Here is a 14,481-nt window from a genome sequence, read left to right as displayed (position 1 = left end):
CACTCGATGATCAATTCAATTTCACGCCCTAGAAGGAGCCCACGTGTATGATTTTCCGGCTTGTGGCGATCTCGACTTTGTCTGAGACCTCCTCAGACCTGCTCAGGTGAGCCTCCGGCTGATCTAATTGGCTACGTCAGGGATGGCGTTTCTGCCTTGGCGCCTGATCTTCAAGGCACTAGGAAGCGGGCGGCTTTTCTGGATAGGGCGGTGTGAGGTTTTTTTTCTTTCTGCCAATTGGAGATTTCACCGGGTCGGCCTTCAATCGTATACTTGATCACACAAAATGGAGCCTCCTTCTAAGAAAATGCGAAAGCTCTTGGATGATGATAGCGACAGCGACTCTGGGGATGATGCTGGTGGAGTTCTTCTCGGCAAGCAGTCGTCTGATACCGGGTTCAAGGTCAATGAAGACTACGCTCGTCGATTTGAACACAACAAGAAGAGGGAAGAAGTTGCAAGACGTAGGTGCATTCACTCGACATTTTTCCGCTTTGGTTGCATGCTAACATTGGCTTGATTCACAGTGGAAGCAAAGTATGGCAAGGTCTCCAGCCTTGGAAACCGCCCCGGCGAAGACTCTGAGGATTCCGACTCCGAAGAAGAGGATGACGATGCAGAACTCGCTACATTAGCTCTGGATGCTGAGATCTCGGCGACGTTGAATGCTATTCGTTCCAAGGATCCTCGCGTTTACGACAAAGATTCTAGCTTTTACACCGAGTTCAACCCAGAGGAAGCCGCTGCCGGAAAAGGCCCCAAGGAAAAGTCCATGACACTGCGACAATACCATACAGAAAATCTTCTGAGTGGCGTCAACCCAGCTGAAGAGGAAAATACCCCAAAGACCTATGCCCAAGAGCAGGCCGACTTGAAGAATGCTATTGTCAAGGAGATGCACGGAGCGGCAGACAAGTCCGACGAAGAGATGGAAGATGGCGATGATTTTATGGTCCGCAAGCCCGGCCAGGACGTTTCCTTGCCCAAATCTGAAATCAAACTCGATATCGAGAATGCGGACAAAGACCCCGAGACTTTCCTGTCCAACTTCTTGTCAGCACGAGCCTGGATTCCCACCGACAAGCAAGAGCTGCATCCATTTGATTCGGACGAGGATGACGATGTCGAGCGGGCGGAAGCTATTGAAGAAGCATACAACTTCCGCTTCGAGGACCCCAACAAGATGAACGAGGTGATTGTTACACACTCTCGTGATCTCACCAACAAGCAATCCGTCCGCCGCGAAGAAAAGAGTGCCCGTAAGAAGCTTCGCGACGCCGAGCGCGCACTTAAGGAGGAGGAGAAGAAGCAGCGCGAAACTGAGAAGAATCGTCTCCGCAAACTGAAGACTGAGGAACTCCAGAAAAAGGTGGAGCAAATCAAAGAGGTTGCGGGGCTTCGTGCCTCAGAGTTCACGGACGAGGATTGGTCACGTTTCCTGGACGCTTCCTGGGACGACTCCAACTGGGAAGCGGAGATGCAAAAACGGTTTGGCGAGGAGTATTACGCCGGGGAGGAAGGCGGAGACAGCGAAAATGAGGGCGGCAAGAAGAAGAAGCTTCCTAAGAAGCCTACATGGGATGACGATATCGATATCAAGGACTTGATCCCAGACTACGAGGATGAAGAAGAGCAGCCCACCCTCGAACTATCAGAAGCCGAAGATGAAGATGACGACGAAGCTTCCGGGTCTAAGAAGAAGAGCAAGGCTGAAGAGAAGCGGATCCAGAAACGTGAGGCGCGCAAAGACCGTCTTCGTATTGAAGACGCAGTTGAGCGCAACCTGGATCTCGACATCACCTTGCTTCCCGGAGCTACAAAGAAGAACGCCACAAAGTTCCGCTACCGCGAAACCTCACCGCAGAGCTTTGGCTTGACAGCACGGGATATCCTCATGGCGGACGACACACAGCTCAACAAGTTCGCTGGTCTGAAGAAGCTGGCCACCTTCCGCGAAGAAGAACAGAAGCGGCGCGATCAGAGAAAGCTGGGCAAGAAGGCCCGGCTTCGCGAGTGGCGCAAGGACACCTTCGGTGATGAGAATGGGCCAGTATTCAAGTTCGGTGGCGATGCCCGACCTAGCCAGCCCAAGGAGGCTGATGATGAGGATAAGGTTGATATCAGAGAAGGGGATGGCACACGTAAGAAGAGAAAGAGGTCGAAGAAGCATTAGACGAGTTGCGTCTGTCGATCTACCATTGTCCATAGCTTTTTCGGATCAATTTATGAAACGAACCAAAAGCTTTTTCCCTTCTAAATTGAAATGCCTACACTGGCACATAAGATCGGTTCCTTGTGATATATGTCTTAGCTGTAAATAGCCATATTGAAATGAACAAAGTGCAGCTTGGAAAAGAAAAAGAAAAAGAACAATGGACAAATCGAGGAAATGCTGGGTCATTGCACATTGGGAATATATATTTGGAGCCTCTCAAGAGGGTTGCGACGTAACATAAAACACCAATTGCATATTTAATTTGCAGCCTAGTTATTATCCCGTGATATTACGGCTACTACAAACCCTAAAAATCCTATCGAGAACGGCCTTCTGGCAATCTGTTTGCTTTCAGGCCTATATACATACCTGTAGAACTCTGTAGCTCCCAAAGCAGAAAGCTCCCATGCGATGCGGACCCACTCAGGCGCTAGCGGTTGCTGGGGCGAACCTCGGGAAATTTTTGATTCTAAGCTAGCTGTAGGAAGCTCCTAATACTGCCATTGATTATAACCTACAACATAGGTTGAAATGGCTTGAACGTACGGAGCACTCCGTACAGACAATTTCCTTCAGAACCAAGCAAAGTGGAGCCAGTGCTGTGCTATTGGGTACCTGACATTGTTTAACATGTGAAGTACCCAGGTACTTCCTTAATACGGCGATCTGTCACCTTAAAGGTCGTACCTGTGACACGAGAATAATAGCAAGGAAAAAAATGTCTCATATCAAAGTCCAGGTATCCCTCACATATCGCAGTGCCGCGTAGTATTATCGCAAGGCCTGCGAGGGATCACATTGCTCAATTGAGTTATTTATGCCCCAATGCTCTAGATCATCTCACGAGGAAGGATTCAAAATAAGGAATAAGATGGATTAGTGGGCGTCGAGGAGACCTGGGGAGAATCCACTCGCCCGAGGACGAACAAAGGCTACTACCCATACTAATACTAGTAACATTCGGGTCCTTTGGGCTTAACATTGAAGTCTAAATGGTCAACTAATCAAGAGGTACACAATCGAAATCACCCAAGAGCCCAAGAAGACATACAACGTAGAAAGGAATAGCCACATCGGTGGCAAGTCCGAGATATAATTTTTATGCCCGGTTCGCCATCGGATACCCGGCCAGCGAAAAGGAGGTTGCCCCGGGGAGTGGAGGCTCGGCATTGGACAGGGAAATATACACCGTACCCCTACGGTACTATGGACCGGCGCTTGGGCCGTTGCACGGGACTACAGGATGTCGATTATCACAGTGAAAAGAATAGGATGTTGAATGGTTCCCACAGAGAACAGAATGAATCGATAGCCTGCTGTATTATGGACAGAGACAGGCGCATTTCAAAGACCAAAAAGACCCCCATACACCCATAGCAGACCCGAAATATCCAGACCAGGCCAGATTGCAGAATTTTCAGTGGATCGGGAGATATCGGCAGGAGGCAAAACAATACGGCCCAATAACCGTAATATACAGTAATTTAACCCCCTGGGCTTCCTGATTGGGTTTTAGCGCCCGGCGGTCGAGTATTTTTTTTCTGGCCCCCCTTCCCGCCTTCTCTCTTCCTTTTTCTTCCTCATTATCCCTGGTGTCTCTTTCTTCTTGACACTCTTTCCATCTCCTCTCTTTTTTTTTTTTGCATCCCGTTTCTTTTGCACTATCTTCAAAATGGGTTCCGGTGGTGATGTTAACCAGGCCGAGAAGTCGGTCCTCGGCATGCCCGTGAGTATCTCCATATGAGCCTGTGAGAGCTGGCCTCGATGTCGCGTTAAAGATCCAAAGCGATGAGATCTTCATCGAATTATCATCGATATTGTTTCGAAGCGCGATTTCGAGGACCGGCCATCGCTATCTCAATGTGAATTGAATCGAGCAATAATGCTAACGAACTTTCCACAGGGCTTCGTTGTCGACTTCCTGAGTACGTGTCATTCTTGATGCTTGCAATTATCAGCGATTGCTACTTTCAATGACGTCTCGAATATCAATACTGACTGTGTATTAGTGGGTGGTGTTTCCGCCGCTGTCTCCAAGACCGCTGCTGCCCCCATTGAGCGTATCAAGCTCCTGATCCAGAACCAGGTTGGTTATCACCCGTCAAGCAGCCATTGGAGTGGACCACAGGGAGGAGACAATGCATCGTTGTGATTCGCGATTCAGTGACGTTCAATATTGGACGCTAGCTGTGTTTTCGCATCGATCACAGCTTGTGAAAAAATTTTCTCCCTTGGCCCGTGACACTCGGCAGCTCGGTATCTCCACCAAGCCTTCAGAATCTAATCAAATTCGATCAATAGGATGAGATGCTCAAGCAGGGTCGTCTCGACCGCAAGTACAACGGCATTGTTGACTGCTTCCGCCGTACCGCCGCCGCTGAGGGTGTTGTCTCCTTGTGGCGTGGTAACACCGCCAACGTCATCCGTTACTTCCCCACCCAGGCCCTGAACTTCGCTTTCCGCGACACCTACAAGTCCATGTTCGCCTACAAGAAGGACCGTGATGGATACGCCAAGTGGATGATGGGTAACCTTGCCTCCGGTGGTGTATGTATATCAGAAAATTCTCTCACGCTTGGACCGTATCTAACAAAACCTTCAGGCTGCCGGTGCCACTTCCCTCCTCTTCGTCTACTCCCTGGACTACGCCCGTACCCGTCTCGCCAACGACGCCAAGTCCTCCAAGGGTACCGGTGAGCGCCAGTTCAACGGTCTCGTTGACGTCTACCGCAAGACCCTCGCCACCGACGGTATTGCCGGTCTCTACCGTGGTTTCGGTCCCTCCGTTCTCGGAATTGTTGTCTACCGTGGTCTCTACTTCGGAATGTACGACTCCATCAAGCCCGTTCTCCTCGTTGGTCCTCTTGAGGGCTCTTTCCTCGCCTCCTTCCTGCTCGGCTGGACCGTCACCACCGGTGCCGGTGTTGCCTCTTACCCTCTTGACACCGTTCGCCGTCGCATGATGATGACCTCTGGTGAGGCCGTCAAGTACAACAGCTCCATGGATGCTGCCCGCCAGATCGTCGCCAAGGAGGGTGTCAAGTCTCTCTTCAAGGGTGCCGGTGCTAACATCCTCCGTGGTGTTGCCGGTGCTGGTGTCCTGTCCATCTACGACAAGGCCCAGATGCTCCTCCTCGGAAAGAAGTTCTAAGCGATTCACTGAAACGTGAGTCTCTTGCCACTGTAGTTATACTGAAATAGGGGATGCACACCTCCCCCAGTGTAACCACTGGGCGTGGAATTCGAGGATGTGGGATGGTCAAAAGATAGATGCGTCAAGAAATGGGTCCGAAGGATCTTGAAGCATAGAATGGTCTAATTCTTCCCTTTTTGTACCCAATGTACTTTACTGCCTGCAAACTCTTTCGTTTTTTCAACTTGATCCCAGCAAACATTTGAAATATCGTAGAAAGTAAATAATTATACCAGATATCGAGTAAAGCCCGTCCTCGTTAAATTGTGATATTTAGACCCTTGGATAATGTATGTTGTACGCAATCAGCTATATTCATAGCTGAAACAACAGCCAGCAAATGACCAACCATTTAAGCCCCAATACCTTTCAGCCGTCCTTTGACATTTCAAACAAAATGCATTGAAGCACAGGCAACAGCCAAAAAATGAGTTAAAAAAGGAGAGAAGGGAGTCCCAAAGCGGCAAGGCTCCACAGCGGCAATAGCAATGACGTCCAAGCTCCTTGAAGCTACAGCCTCTTCACTCCCCTCGACACTTAACCTTCCCACAAAATATCAGTGCATCAACGTCCAAAATGTCTGCCCCAACAGGTATTCCAACTTACAATTCAGCGCCCGTGAACCCCAACAAGGAGGGAGAAGGCACACACGCAACAACCTCACAGCCCGAACCCGCCACCGCAATCGAGTCACTAGCAAGCGCACCGTCACAACCCCCAGCAGCACCCGCAACAACCACAGCAGCAGGCACAGCTCCCTCCAACCCCACAATCTACACAACCACCAAGCCAATCTCAGCACCAGCACCACCCCAGCCAGGCGCCACAGCAGCACAACCTACCCAAACAGCAACAGCACCCCCAACAACCTCCTCCCCCGAGACAGCGACAGCGACATCCACAACGCAGACCCCACCCGCTCCCCAACCCGGCGCCGTCCCGTCACCATCAACAGCATACACAGGAGCAGCACACCAAACCTCTACATTCCCACCACCCCCGAAAGCCGGCGAAGCCATCTCCCAGCCTCCAGCCCAACCAACCCAAAGCTACACGCAATCCTACTCGTACAACCAGACCCTAGGTGCGCAGACTGCATTGCCGAACTCGACCACGTCGCCTTATTCGTCTGTGTATCCGACGCAGGCGGGATCGCATCGTCCGCAGACGCTGCCGCTGCACTACGGTGCCGGGGCTGGGGCTGGGGCTGGGTCTGGTGGTGGGGCGAGTAGTATCTTCCCTGAAGAGGAGGAGGAAGGGTTTATGGGTGCGGCGAAGGGGTGGCTACGGTGGTCTGGGAATAAGTTAGCGGAGGTTGAAAAGGGGGTTTGGAAGAAGATTAATGATGTTCATGATTAGGAGATGGGTTTGAATTGGGTTCTTTTGGGGACTAGGACGGTTGGAGTTTGTCTTATTATGGGTTTCTGGCTGAGGATTGCATGCGGTGGGTTGGGAATTTTGTGTATAGGTAGGATATTCTGGGGTATGACGGGGGTATCGAATTTATGGACTTGGGTTTGTACTTCGAAGTTTGGTTTGTACGATATCTTTCATACCAGTGCCTTACTTGTACTTCCATTTTGGAGAGATCTGGAGTAATAAAGTAGCCCTGGTTACGGCAAGCTTCCTGGTAAAGCTCTCATTTGGACTCGAATGTAAGAGCATCCAGCCTAAGGATTATGGACTCTTTATATGGCTATAGCCATATAACTACCGTGACACCTTTACAAGTGAAAAGAACAGAATGTCAACTGAACTGCGCAGGATTTGCGACAGATTAAGTTTCTAAACTAGCTAAGTGACTATGTACTCCCATTCCATCCCCGGCTGTTAAGTATTCAGCTCGAAAACTGAAGCTGAAACCTCCAAGGCAATGCAAGGACGATGAACTTGCAATGTACAACAGACTATGCGTAGACCACATAAAGGGAAACACAAACACGGACAAATAGAGAGGAAGAGAGAGGAAGAAGACAATTTTCTCAGTTGGATCAGTGAAGATGACCGAGATTGCATTCCAGTCGGAAGGGGCCAGTGCAATCAATGAAGACGACCGGAACCTCACGCCAGATGGCTGAGATCTTCCAAGGATGATTTGCGGATCGAAGAACCATAAGAAAGAAATAAAGTAGAGTATTAGAAAATCCCGAAGTATGAAGAAAGAAACACGAGGAGTCTTGTAGGAGAGGTAGTTGACTCGACGGATGCAAAGATAAACGCCAGAATGAGTAGGTGACAGACAATAGTACTGGAGTTCACCTATGTCAAAAAATAAGGAGAGCGGAGAAGAGAAGGGGTATTTGGAGTTGTCATAGTGGTAGCAGCGACAGGACTGCTACCCTGAATCGTCATGACAAGTTGTTTCGTAGCAGGCATAAGAGAGACGTGAAGACTTGGAACGCCATCTTGGAAACCCAATACCATAAATGTCCAGCCCAACACCCATCAATCAAGGTAGCTTGCACTGCAAGCTAGCCAAATTTCCTGGCTTTGGATTTTGTTTTGGATGAATTGCCGAAAAGCCATGGCACGCCAAAAGCGGTCCAGACCAGCTTCGACGGCCTTGAATGTGAATAAAAAAATGTATCACGCAGAATAGAAAAATAAAATAAACGCCGATCATGATGAGGGTGGGGCTTTACATGGAGCCCAGGCGGAGGAGCGCCTCCACAGCGGCGCGTTCCTGGGTATCAAAGGTGCGGGGTGGAACCTTAGCCACAGAGGGACAGGTGGCGGGGAAAATCCCAGCAGGCTGAGGCTTTGCGCGTGCAGCGACGTGGCCGTTGATGAAACTGCCGTTGTTGTTCATTGAACGGGCGCGCAAAGCGTCGGCGCCAATCTGTGCCCAGTCTTCCTCATCGGTGTCATCCCCTTCAACCCACTCGTTCTCTTGAATCTCGTCGGGAGCCTCCGAGGAAGAGCAGTACTCGCCGTCGTCGCCATCGAGAGACATTTTGTCGGCCTCGTGTTCTAGCATGTCAAGGTCCCCGTGCATGCCGTAATCGTCGGTGTACGAGAACGCCGTGGATTCGGCAAAGCTCATGCGGTATGGGTGCCGGTTGCCACCCTGCCAGCTCGACTGACCTTGAATCTGTAGGCCACGCTGCTGGAATGAACCTGCAACACTCGAGGGAGGCGACGATGAGGCGTTCAAATCACGATCGCGAGCAGGTTCACCACGACGTCGCGCGTCCCAGCGGCCCCAACCAATCTTCTCGAACACCACGTCGCCTTGGACACCACCCGCCCCTCGACCTTCCAACGCCGCGACAACTAGTCTGCGCGCTTTGGCCGGTGGGATATGCGAGAAGCCAGGGACCGAAGTTGTCAAATGACCCATAACGTGGCGGATAGCCAAGGGGCCCTGCTCGAGCAAGATCTCAGGAAGATGATACTTGGCGAGCATGGCAGGGGTGATCGCGCCGGTACTGTCGAGGTCATCGACAGGCAGGGAGACGTGATGACCGTTGCCGTGTTCCGCATCCTCGAGATCGATGTCGGAGTCCAACTGGGGGACAGTTGACAGCGGCGATCCGGGTGACAGTCTCGCTCGGTGCTTGAAGGTCTGAGGAGGGAGGGTCGGGGAAATGGAGTTGGGTGGCGTAGGCAGCATCGCAGGCAGTCCGGGTCGCGTAGACGCACGATCACCGTTCAGGCCAGAGCGGCGCTTAGGGATATCAACAGAGGCGGTCTTGCCAGCAAGAGCCATCGCAATGCTGGAGTTTGTCTGAAAAGCCATGGTGGATAGGATATGGATTTGTGAAAGGAGAAGAACCTAGAGGGCGCAAGCCGGGGTATATGAGTCAGAAGACCTGGAACGCGACAAAGGAAGTACCACGGAAAGATCAGGTGGCAACAGAATAGTTTCAGGACGAAAGAAGTCCAAGAGGCAAAACAAAGCAACTCACCTTTCACACACAGTGACAAATAGACACTGTAGCCGTGTAGCTTAGTCGGGGCCAACTTGTTTAGGGCTTGTAATCCACGTAGGGGATGCGACGCGGCAAGGGGAGATAGATAGTGGCGATAAGAACAGAGTCCAAGAGAAGAAGTGTCCAAGAGAAGAAGTGTCCACGAGCACAAGTGTCTGAGTGTCTGAGTGTCTGAGTGTCTGAGGAGTCTGAGATGTCCAGATTATGAAAAGGGAAAAAAGGACAAGTGTGACGCCCTGGAAGTGACTTGCACCTTTGTACTCACCAGGAAGGCCCAAGTATGGGAATAAGGAAGGCGCGTGGGTGGATTGATTGGCGACACCGGGTGCTTCCGGCTCCAGCTCTCTCTCTCTCTTCACTATTACTATACTATTATATTCACTATTAAACTACGACATTATTACCTTTTATTCTTAACATTATTCTCTTTGATTGTTTGAGCAATTACATGTTAACGTGCTAACATGCTCGCATAGATATACATCCTACACCATCTCCCTCTCTACTATATGTTTATCTCACACTAAAATATTCATATCCTTGAGCCGATCTCAACCAAATCCGCCCCTCAAAGATCTCTGGGTAATCGAGAAAATAAAACCCCTCATGCCAAGTTGTTATCGGCCAGTCATGGCGATCCTCAGTGCTCGTGCGCTTTTAATGAACGCTTGCAGCGCTCCAGGGCGTAACCCTATTATCTCCTATCATCGGCTGATAACCATCGTCCAGGGCACGTGGACCATTTCAACAAGTTCGAGTTTCTTTTCATATCCATGGATGTTCATAGTGTAGATGTCATTCTTATAACTGTTTCCGATCTAGAATTGTTCCATTGCGTAACTTGTATGAAGTACGGAGTACTTATGTAGGTACTACAAAAAAAAAAAGAGTATTATATTGTATGCGTGTACTAGGTACATCCACTTTTCCTCGGGTCCCACTATAATCTGGGCTCTAGCCCTTGACGTCACTTGTACCTGTGACAATCGGCACTCTCTACCTTAAGTACTCCATATTCTTCTACTATATACACTATATACACGGAGTATACTACATTTTTATGCATCCCAATGAGCATACATAATTGAACTTAAAAAAGATCTTTGAACATGTCCGCATTTGCCTTGGAATGCAATCCTGCATAGTTGACACCTGCCTCAGCCCAAGCCTCCGTTGCCCCGTACGAATACATCCGAGGAATGCATCTAGTGCGAGGTCCATGTACGACATACAAGCCAGTTGTACAATTCCAACTCACCTTGTGGGTTAGTAAGGTAGTAAGGTCTGTGTGTTAGAAATTGTGGGCTTCCTCGATTCGGCCACTCGGTCTTCAATTCCCCTCCTATTGTGCGGGAAGTAGATGCGGGTGACGAGCTAGCCTTGCATGTCACCTTCTATCCCGTTCTACCATTTCTATAGAATTCTAACCCCTCAATGGTGCTACAGCCAAGGATTCTACTTGTCCTGTAGATCCCCGAGTTATCTGGGCCTTGATCGGTTCCTGGTGCCGCTTACCCTGTTTTACCCCGCGATGCTCAAAATCAACTTAATTCTGCAGATACTACATTTTGGTGCTTGCATTCTTAAGTTCGAATTGTTTGCTTACAGTCAGACAGTTTTTAGTCAATGGTCTGACTCAGACTAAAAGATAAGCGGAGAGCGAAAAGGGCTATCATTTGACTCGACGCTGTAAAATGTACATCGTACATTCTATAACTTCCCGTGTCGGATTCCGGACTGAGCTCACCCCACGTCTCTTCTATTCCCTCTTTCCAGTGCCCTCCTCTCTAACCAATGCTTTAGGTCAAAAGACCCCTCACGTAGATCGCGCGTATTCCCCACGAAGAGAAACGCGTACCCCTCTGCCTGTAGTGGAGATTGGCCATCCACATACCAAATTGAGCAAGCAACAGTTGTATAGCTAAGCCCTTCATAAGCGGCTAGTTTCTCCGCGTCTTCAACCGTCGGAACCTCGTACACAGCCCCTGTGATAGTGTCCCCGGGATCGCCAGAGACCAAGGCTGGGTAGGGTCCCCAAAGCTTACATTTGTAGCCCTTGATGTATGCTGGTCGCAGGTGAAAAGAGTGTTTTAGGTCTAACAGATCTATGAGAAGACTTTGGTCTTGGAGGGAGCCGTAGAAGAAGTATGGGCCTGTTGGAGCAGGGCCTTGGTCTTGAGGTCGGGTCTGGGATTGAAAGAAGTGGCTGGGAGATGTGGTTCGCATCTTGAGGACTGTGGGTGACATTTTTGCACGAAGGTCCTCTGGCGGAGGTGGGGGAGGAGGTGGCAGACTGCCTCTTGGTCGCGTGGAGTCGGCCATTGACTGCGCTACTTTGACGAATCGAAAATGTTGAGCGCTGTATGTGTGAGAAGTTGTTCACACACTTGGACTTTGCGGGGAAACCCCGGTGCGGGGGATTGCAGATGATGGCACTATGTACACACCCGTGGCCATTGTCTTGTTATGATCTTAAACACAAGCTTTATTTCCTATCAATCTAATTTTGAAGAAGATGAGGCTAAACTCTTATAGTCGGATAAATGGAGCATCTTCACCTATTCTATCAAGGCCATTTTTGCCGATGTGGGGTTTCAAGTGCCTAAATAACCAGAAAATTAGACAAAACAGACAATTAGCCAAAAGGGAAATAAACTGATAAATAAGAGCATTGTATCAAATATTTTAGTTTGGAGACTTTTTCCAGTTGGCATATTTGACCGTAATGGTCTACGGGCTTGCATTTCTCTGTTTGGCAATCGCTGCAAATGCAGTGAGCCCCAAGTCTTTGAACTCAGATATTTCCATTCTCATTCACAATGACCTTCTAGGTATGCATATCCCCTTTGGGATCTTGAGTTGAAGACTCACAGTTGAAACAGAAAGCCAAAGTCCTTTATCAGATTCAGGAATTCTGGTGCTCGATGCGAGACCATGGCAAGAAGCCACTGAAAGCTGCCAAAAAATTGGAGAGACTCTCTGGGGGGGCTGGTTCCAGTTACAAGGATATTCAAAATGACTTGGACTACCTTGTATTCCAAGGCAAATACACTCGCAACCAACGGTTTTGGACTGCCTCGGACCGTCGCAAACTGTCCACCATCGACACAAATGGTCGGGTTAACAAAGCCTCTGCGAACGAAAAACTGCCCGTCGTTTGTACACAAAGTGCACCCCTATCCAACAGTACATTTCAGGATACAAGTGCCCAGTGGCAGGTGACCGTCCATTCCAACGATGAATATCTCACTGGGTAGGAACTAGTACTCCCTAGAATATCGCAATCTATCCTAACAGAACATAGATTCCGGGATCGGTTCAGTTTCCGCTTTCTAGGAATTCGCTACGCTAAACAACCCCGACGATGGGACTATTCCCAAGTACATAAGGGCACTGGCAAAAAAGCTTCTGCTCTCGACTATGGCTCGGACTGCGCACAAGGCACAACTGGTTCAGAAGACTGCTTGTTCCTCAATGTTTGGACTCCATATCTTCCCAAGAGCAACAAAGTCCAAAAGAGTCATCTCAAGCCTGTGATGCTTTGGATTCACGGCGGAGCTTTCACCGGTGGCACTGGCAGTGACCCGACGTTTGATGGCGGTAATCTCGCCTCGAGAGGTGATGTTGTCGTCGTCACAGTAAACTACCGTCTAGGAACACTGGGGTTTCTCGCACTGGATGATGGCAAAACCAACGGGAACTACGGATTAGCAGACCAGATCACCGCGCTGGAGTGGGTTCGTCGGAATATTCAGGACTTCGGCGGCGACCCGGACAGAGTAACCATCTTCGGCCAATCAGCTGGAGCAGGCTCAGTGCGGGCACTACTTGCTTCTCCTGCAGCACGAGGTAAATTTACTGGTGCCATTATGCAGAGCAATCTGGGTGGCTTGGCTTACGGCACAACCTACTCGAAGTACTATACCATCGCGCAGGCGATGGACGTTGTGGGGAATACTATTCTCAACGAGACAAACTGCACAGATGCTGTTTCACCAGTCGAGTGTTTGAGACAACTCCCCGCGTCAACGATTGCAAATCTCGCTGACTCGGCGCGGTACCTGGTTGTTGATGGCGTCTACCTCCGAAGCTCGGAGCTGGATTTAACAAACCCAGCATCGACTGCCAGTGTACCTTTGATGATCGGCACAATGAGAGACGATGGAGCTGCCATGATTGAGTATCCTGCTGTGGGACAAACTCTGAAATCCTTCCTCAATGACTCCGATCTGCCTGACTCAGTTGCACCAAGTCCACTCTTCCCCGTACCGTCAACCGCCAACGCTACGCTCGATATCTTCAATACCTCTTCTCGTATAGCGACGGATGGAATGTTCCGCTGTATCGATGAAGCAACTGCACATACAGCCTCGAGGACACATATATTCCCTGATATCTACTACTACGAGTTTAACCGTTCATACCAAATGCCTGGCTGGTCACCTAATGCCCCAGTGTGCAACGCTCCTATCACAGACGAGTTTCCCAATGGTGACCCCAGCCAGGAGTACTTTAAATGTCATTCTGGCGAGCTGTTCTACGTGTTTGGAAGTTTCCGCCGTCAGGGTTTGCCGTTCCGGGATGAGTTCGATCTACCTTTCGGGCAGTATGTGTTGGATTCTTGGGCGAGCTTTGCAAGGGTGGCTAGGCCTACACCCGACTTGGCCTTCTTGAAGGCAAGGGGATATGTTAATACGACTCGGGAAATTGAAGCTACTGGGTCATGGGAGCCGTTTGGTAAGGAAAGTCAGCTTCGGCTGCTTCGGTGGCCGTCCGGGATGAGGGATTTGGATGAGTTGGAACAATGCCGTGCGCTGGAATTGCCTTTGGATTACTTTTCCTCTTAGACAAAGTCATTGGTTGTACAGACCAAAGGCTCTGTATCTATTAGCTCCGTTGATTTGATATTGCCAAGATCATAGATGGATTCGGTATTGACAGCGTGCATTCCTAAATCTATTCTACACGTGAAACTTGAATCTGTCTCATATGTGCCTTTTTCAGAGACAACATGAACGTTTTTTTGCTCTTCTGTTTGAGATTCTTTTCATTGGCCGTCTCCTTTCTCTAGTCACCTTAACTTCGAACTTCAAGTACTTTGTAGTGCCTTTGATAGTGCTCGGATATAAGTTTCTAGATTC

General features: G+C 49.6%; 6 protein-coding genes across 6 annotated transcripts; 4 read left to right on the top strand and 2 right to left on the bottom strand.

Moving 5' to 3' along the window:
- Nucleotides 1-286: 286 nt before the first annotated feature.
- On the top strand, nt 287-2,173 carry N7489_006619 (KRI1 family protein; the record flags this gene model as incomplete). The annotated part of the gene is made up of 2 exons (XM_056712369.1): nt 287-464; nt 528-2,173. The coding sequence occupies 2 exons, from the start codon at nt 287-289 to the stop codon at nt 2,171-2,173; spliced, it is 1,824 nt and encodes a 607-aa protein (XP_056566084.1).
- Nucleotides 2,174-3,887: 1,714 nt separating this feature from the next.
- On the top strand, nt 3,888-5,366 carry N7489_006618 (putative mitochondrial ADP,ATP carrier protein (Ant); the record flags this gene model as incomplete). The annotated part of the gene is made up of 5 exons (XM_056712368.1): nt 3,888-3,941; nt 4,119-4,140; nt 4,225-4,301; nt 4,517-4,762; nt 4,818-5,366. 5 exons carry the CDS (start codon nt 3,888-3,890, stop codon nt 5,364-5,366), a joined length of 948 nt encoding a protein of 315 aa, XP_056566083.1.
- Nucleotides 5,367-5,984: 618 nt separating this feature from the next.
- Nucleotides 5,985-6,767, top strand: N7489_006617 (uncharacterized protein; the record flags this gene model as incomplete). The annotated part of the gene is made up of 1 exon (XM_056712367.1): nt 5,985-6,767. One exon carries the CDS (start codon nt 5,985-5,987, stop codon nt 6,765-6,767), a length of 783 nt encoding a protein of 260 aa, XP_056566082.1.
- Nucleotides 6,768-8,046: 1,279 nt separating this feature from the next.
- N7489_006616 (uncharacterized protein) lies at nt 8,047-9,147 on the bottom strand (the record flags this gene model as incomplete). The annotated part of the gene is made up of 1 exon (XM_056712366.1): nt 8,047-9,147. One exon carries the CDS (start codon nt 9,145-9,147, stop codon nt 8,047-8,049), a length of 1,101 nt encoding a protein of 366 aa, XP_056566081.1.
- A 1,952-nt stretch (nt 9,148-11,099) lies between these two features.
- N7489_006615 (gamma-glutamylcyclotransferase family protein) lies at nt 11,100-11,662 on the bottom strand (the record flags this gene model as incomplete). Its single annotated transcript, XM_056712365.1, has 2 exons — nt 11,100-11,127; nt 11,199-11,662. 2 exons carry the CDS (start codon nt 11,660-11,662, stop codon nt 11,100-11,102), a joined length of 492 nt encoding a protein of 163 aa, XP_056566080.1.
- A 403-nt stretch (nt 11,663-12,065) lies between these two features.
- Nucleotides 12,066-14,187, top strand: N7489_006614 (putative carboxylesterase; the record flags this gene model as incomplete). Its single annotated transcript, XM_056712364.1, has 3 exons — nt 12,066-12,171; nt 12,227-12,593; nt 12,645-14,187. 3 exons carry the CDS (start codon nt 12,066-12,068, stop codon nt 14,185-14,187), a joined length of 2,016 nt encoding a protein of 671 aa, XP_056566079.1.
- Nucleotides 14,188-14,481: the final 294 nt, after the last annotated feature.

The sequence above is a fragment of the Penicillium chrysogenum genome (assembly GCF_028827035.1).
Source record: "Penicillium chrysogenum strain IBT 35668 chromosome Unknown utg000004l_segment0_segment0, whole genome shotgun sequence".
In the NCBI taxonomy this organism is placed as follows: Eukaryota; Fungi; Ascomycota; class Eurotiomycetes; order Eurotiales; family Aspergillaceae; genus Penicillium; species Penicillium chrysogenum.
Note: the sequence above shows the minus strand (reverse complement) of the source record. Positions and strands in the feature narration are given on the sequence as shown.